At 42.0% G+C, this 6,660-nt stretch overlaps 1 protein-coding gene across 1 annotated transcript; it reads left to right on the forward strand.

Annotated features, from left to right (window-relative positions):
* Positions 1 to 4,365: 4,365 nt before the first annotated feature.
* Positions 4,366 to 5,788, forward strand: LOC134367989 (RNA-splicing ligase RtcB homolog). Its single transcript, XM_063084620.1, is given in 2 exon segments — positions 4,366 to 4,526; positions 4,528 to 5,788. Coding segments are annotated over 2 exon segments (1,422 nt in total).
* The last annotated feature ends 872 nt before the right edge of the window (positions 5,789 to 6,660 follow it).

A 6,660-nucleotide genomic window follows, 5' to 3' on the forward strand; every position in this document is an offset into this window, starting at 1 on the left:
TCTTTAAATTTTTTTCAATTTTATTGAGGTGTAATTTATGTATAGAAAACTGTGTTCGTTTAAAGTATGCAATTTGCTGTTTTGATCTATGTATACATTCGAGAAACTACTGCCAGAATCAAGATACAGATTTTTTTCTAGTTTCCTAGGGCCCCTTGCCCTGCATCACTTCTGCTGTGATTTGAATGTCCTCCCAAGCTCACGCTGGAGCTTAATCCCAATATGGTATTTGAAAGGTGTGGGCCTTTAAGTGATTGGACCATTCATGAGTTAATGGGTTTATGGATGAATGGTTGTCACAAAATTGGCACTAGCAACTTGATAAGGACAGGTAGAAGCACTGTAGTAAGCACTCTTTCCTCTTTGCCATTTGATTCCCTGTGCTGCAACAGGACTCTGCAGACTCCCATCAAGAGGAAGGTCCTCACCAAATGCACCTCTGAACTTGAACTTCCATTCTCCAAAACTGTAAGAAACGTTTTTTTTTTTTTAAAGAAATTACCCAGTTTCAGGTATTCTGTTATAAGCAACAGAAAACTAATACACCTCTCTCCACTTCTGGTCCCAGGACAACAATGTTTCTATAGATTAGTTTGCCTTTTCTAAAATTTTATGTAAATGGGATCATACAAGATGTAAAATTTTGTGTCTGACTTCTTTCACTCAGCAAAATGATTCTGAGATTTATTTATATCGTTGTATATTTCAGTGATTTGTTTCCCGAGTGGTAATCCATTGTGTGTATATTCCACATTTTATTTATTCATTTTGCCTGTTGATGGACATTCAGGTTGTTTCCAGTTTTGAGAAATTATGAGTAAAACTGGTATGAGCATTAATGCACACTCTTTGTGGGGGCATAATTTTTTTATTTCTCTGGGGAAAATACTAGTAGAATGGCTGGGTAGTATGGTAAATGTCTAGTTTTATAAGAAACTGCAGAAGTTTTCCGAAGTTGTTGTACCATTTTACTTTCCCACAGGTAATGTACAGGAGTTCTGGTTTTTCCAAATACTCTTCAATACATGGTGGTGTTGTTGTTGTTGCTGTTTTATTGCAGCCATCCTAGAGAGATCTCATTACAATTTAATTTGCATTTTCCTAATCACTAAAGATGTTGTATATTTTTGCATGTGCTTATTGGCCATTTATATATCTTCTTTTATAAAGTGCCTATTCAACTGTTTTACCCAGTTTTTAATTGGTTTTCATATGAATATTGAGTCATAACATTTTTATACATTCTGGATACAAGTTTTTCTGTCATATATATATATATATATATATAGTGAATATTTTCTCCTATTCTTTTAGCTTGTCTTTTCATTTTCTTAATGGTATCTTTTGATGAGGGAAAGTTTTTAATTTTGGTAGTCCAACTTATCAATTCTTTCTTTTCTGATTCATGGTCTTGGTGTTGTATGGAATCTTTGCCTAAACAAACATCATGAAAATGTTCTCCTATGTTTTCTTCAATAAATTTTGTACTTTTAGCTTTCACATTTAAGTCTATCATACATTTCTAATTTATTGCATATCATATATATATTATTGTCATTATACACATGATATTATAAAATGCATATATTGACAATACATTATTATATTTACATATCGTATATATCTGGTGTAGATAAGAGCTGACTTTCTTTTTTTTCCCATATGGATATTCAATCGTGCAAACACCATTTGTTAAAAAGATTATCTTTTCTCCATTGAATTATCTTGGTGACTTTATCAAAAATCAATTAACCATATATTTTGGGTCTATTATTGGTACTTTAATTCTGTTCCATTGATCTAAGTGTCCATTGTTTGATCACAATGTCTTCATTAATGTAGCTTTATAATAAGACTTAAAATCAGATGATGTATGTTTTTCAACTTCTTCTATTTAAAATCATTTTGGCTATTTCAGGTCACTATGACTTCAGCATATAGTGGTGAAGAGGGAATTGCAAAAGATCGAGACTGAGAGTTAGACAAGGGCCAGAAAATGCAGAGTACTTTGTCCTGAAAATAATGGAGATGAATTAGAGAATCGTTTACAGAGGAGTAGCATGGTCATATATACATTCTGGAAATAATTCTGGGAAAAGATTGGAGAATAGATTGGCAGGTCTGAACTGCTTTTACTCACTCCAGTTCTGACACCAAATGTGTAGGATTTTCCTCACACCAACCAATTTTCCAAATTTCTGAATACTAACTGGGTTTCCTACAATTCAGTTCATTTCAGTTCTGACACTACCTGAAGTTAGCACAGACCCCATATGTTAAGGGCTCAGTCCCACAAGACAGCCTTCACTTCAGTGCCAGTTGCAAGCCACTTGAAATTCTGACAAAATGGCTGTGAGGTTAGGGGTTCCCATAACCCTGTTCTCAGTTTTGATAATTTGCTAGAATAACTCACAGAACTCAGGAAGGCACTTTACTTACTTTTACCAGTTTATTGTCATCTGTTGCACTCTCTTTGTCACCTCTCTTCCCCTGGGTGATGGAGACGCAAAGGATTACTCAAAGCCCATTTCTTCTGAGCAGTGAGAGACCCTGAGGGGGTTAATTTCCAGGAACCCTCAAAAGAGAGGCATTCCTCCTTGGAAAATTAACACTGGACTGGGGTTCTTTCTCAGTATTTATTCTCCAGGCCAGAAAGTTACAGAAAAAGAACTTAGGTGGAGTTATGGCTAAGTATAGTTTAACAATAGAAGCTGGTAACAGTGAAATAACAAAGTGACATTCCATAATACAATTTGCAAAAGGTAAAGTTGATCCACCAACAAAAGCTTGTTCTTAGCAAATACTGTCTTTTCCTACAGCGGTTTCCTCAGTAGTTTTGCATAACAATAAAGCAACTTTATTTAAAAAAAAATTTTTTTTAAAAGATGACCGGTAAGGGGATCTTAACCCTTGACTTGGTGTTGTCAGCACCGTGCTCACTCAGTGAGCTAACCAGTCAGCCTTATATGGGATCCGAACCTGTGGCATTTGTGTTATCAGCACCACACTCTCCTGAGTGAGCCACGGGCCAGCCCACAATAAAGCAACTTTAGGTTAACCTGCACCAAGGACATCTGTCCTTGAGCCCACAATTTTGCTGTGTTACAATTCTCTATCTACATCAGAGACGTTAGCCTGGGGAAAGTTTCCTGTCTTTTGCAAGCTTAACATTTCCATATGTGATTTTAAAAAGTTAGGCTATACCTGAAACTACAGGGCTTTGGAAACTAGGCCCTGTGATATACATTTGCTTTATAAATGTTAGTATACTCCACAGTTATCCTTTATAATAAGCTGGTAATAGAATCACATAATGAGAAGTGTCAAATGGAAGAGATACATAGGGCAGGGTATGGGGATGGTTCAGAGCTTCTGTGCCCTTTCTGGGCATGCCACCTTCCCTATACCTCATTGTGTTCACTCACTTGGATGCTTTCTGAACCCCGTCATTTAGGATTTTTATGGAGGTTTCATTATGTACACATGATTGATTAAATCATTGGCCATTGGTGACTAACTCAAAGTCCAGCCCCTCTTCCTTCTCCAGAGGTCAGGGGTGTGGTGTAACTGAAAGTTGCAGCCTTCTAATCATGCTTTAGTTTTTCTGGCAACCAGCTCCATCTTGAAGCTATCTATAGGCACACCAACAGTGGCCTCATTAGAACAAAAGAGGCTTTTTTTTTAAAGAAAATGAAATTTTATTAATATTAATTTTTACATTCTAGGATGTTGTTGTAGAGTAGTTGGGAGGGAGGGGGAAAGGGGAAGAAAATGGAATGGAAGAAGGCAGGAGGAGGAGGGGCAGGATTGAGGCCTGTGGCACCCCCCTCATTCCCATAGGGGTGATTGGGGGGCTTCCAGCAGTGGCTTGGTCATTTCTGGGCTGGGTGTGGATGTCAGGGGGGTGTGGAAAAGCCCTCACCACACACCATCCCAGCTCAGGAACCTGGAGCCCTTCTTGCTGTGGCTTGATGGTCATCACTGGGCTAATTGCACATGTCCGGGTGGGGTGGCTGAGGCCCGAGGCCCCCTACTGTCCCTTCTTGGGAGAGCCTGGGGTACTTCCTTTGGAGGCTTGGTGGTCACTGCTGGGCTGGCTGTACATGTCGGGGAGGTATGGCCAAGGCCTCACGCCCCCATCATCCTGGCTGGGAGGCCCAGGGCTCTTCCTGCAGTGGCTTGGTGGTAGCTGCTGGGCTGCCTGCACATGTCAGGGGGGCATGGCCGAGGCCATCATCCCCCACCCTTGGGATTGGTTGTAGGTGTCAGGGTGCATGGCTGAGGCCCCCTGCCCTTCTCCCTTTCTGGCTTGGTATCCCAGGGGACTTTTGGTCCTTCTGTGTGTCAAAGGTGTTCTTTGGTGAAATGAGACCTTTACTAGTTAATAGGAAACTAGTAAATTTTCTGGAGAAAATAATGTTTGAGGAATTAAGGAATGCTTGTCGAGGTGGTGGTGTTGGTGGCTTCCTGCCAGCCATGAAACAGATTGGCAATGTGGCAGCCCTGCCTGGGATTGTTCACAGATCTTGATGTCCATTCAGGCTATGGGTTTGCTATTGGGAATATGGCGGCCTTTGACATGAATGACCCCGAAGCAGTGTTATCCCCAGGTGGTGTCGGATTTGACATCAACTGTGGTGTCCGTTTGCTAAGAACCAATTTAGATGAAAGTGATGTTCAGCCTGTGAAGGAGCAACTTGCCCAAGCTATGTTTGACCACATTCCTGTTGGGGTGGGATCAAAAGGTGTCATCCCGATGAATGCCAAAAACTTGGAGGAGGCTTTAGAGATGGGTGTGGACTGGTCCCTAAGAGAAGGCTATGCCTGGGCTGAAGACAAGGAGCACTGTGAGGAATATGGAAGGATGCTGCAAGCTGACCCCAATAAGGTTTCTGCAAGGGCCAAAAAAAGAGGTCTTCCTCAGTTGGGAATCCTGAGAGCAGGCAACCACTATGCAGAAATTGAGGTTGTGGATGAGATTTTCAATGAGTACACTGCTAAGAAAATGGGCATCGACCATAAGGGACAGGTGTGTGTGATGATTCACAGTGGAACCAGAGGCTTGGGCCACCAAGTAGCCACAGATGCACTGGTAGCTATAGAAAAGGCTATGAAGAGGGACAAGATTATAGTCAATGACCGTCAGTTGGCCTGTGCTCTAATCGCTTCCCCAGAGGGTCAGGACTACCTGAGGGGAATGGCAGCAGCTGGGAACTATGCCTGGGTCAACCGCTCTTCCATGACCTTCTTAACCCGTCAGGCTTTTGCGAAGGTCTTCAACACAACCCCTGATGACTTGGACCTGCATGTGATCTATGATGTTTCTCACAATATTGCCAAAGTAGAACAGCATGTAGTGGATGGAAAAGAACAGACACTGTTAGTTCACAGGAAGGGATCCACCCTTGCTTTCCCTCCTCACCATCTCCTCATTGCTGTTGATTACCAACTCACTGGACAACCAGTGCTTATTGGTGGCACCATGGGAACCTGTAGTTATGTTCTTACTGGCACTGAACAGGGCATGACTGAGACCTTTTGGACAACCTGTCATGGAGCGAGGCGTGCATTGTCTCGTGCAAAATCTCAATGTAATTTAGATTTCCAGGATGTCTTAGACAAATTGGAAGATATGGGAATTGCAATCCGTGTTGCCTCACCCAAACTGGTTATGGAAGAGGCTCCTGAGTCCTATAAGGATGTGACAAATGTGGTAAATACCTGCCATGGTGCTGGAGTCAGCAAGAAGGCCATTAAACTGAGACTGATTGCTGTCATCAAAGGCTAGAACCCTGACCAGTGGGGCTGCCAGACACCACTCACCCTTGCTAAAGCAGAAGTGGACTGAAACACTCTTCCGACATCAGACTTGAGACCTGACCGCTTCCAAAGTGTGCAGCTATAACTGCCGTGCTGAAATGGCTGACGGGGAGGCTGCCACTTTCAGGAGGCTGTGTTGTAAAATAACATTCCGAGAGGAGTCCCATTGTCCCCATTTGGAAAGGGATGAATATGCTTCCTCTTCAGTTCTCCCACAGACTTTTAGGAAAATATGTTGGGGTTAGGGGGAGGGGTCTAGAAACTGCCTTACTCAGTCATACAGGTCTCTAATCATCAGAATGAACTTCTATACACCAAGCTGTGTTTACATCCCAAGAGGTGTCATGAAGAACATTCTATTAAATAAGGTTGTGGAATGTTAAAAAAAAAAAAAAATCTTTGTCTCTGGTTGCAGGTACTTTGTTTTTTCTTTCATTTCTGTGTTGGATTATTTGCTGTTACAACCATTTAAACTCTGTGCTGGAACTAATTTGTTGTCCTTTGCTTACTTCTAAAATGGGAGAACTTCCTGTGGGAACCAGTACTTGAGCTCTGTGGTTGAGCTAAATTGCTGCTTTGCTGCTGATTCTCTAGGGCAGGCTTTTTGTGCAGCTCAGGTTTTAATGGTTGACTTTATAGTTACTTCTGGTTTTTGAGAGAGCTGAAACTCTGGTTTGGGCCTGAGTCTTTTCGTCACACTGTACCCCATGTAATTCTATATTCCTCACCAGTCTCCTCTGAGTGGTCCTTTGCTGACAGAGGTGCAGATCAGCTGTCCTTGCTGTGCCCCAGTGTCGCCCCAGTTTCCTCCCAGTGGGCCCATCTCCCCCACAGCCTGTG

Source organism: Cynocephalus volans, chromosome X, assembly GCF_027409185.1.
Source record: "Cynocephalus volans isolate mCynVol1 chromosome X, mCynVol1.pri, whole genome shotgun sequence".
Taxonomy (NCBI): Eukaryota; Metazoa; Chordata; class Mammalia; order Dermoptera; family Cynocephalidae; genus Cynocephalus; species Cynocephalus volans.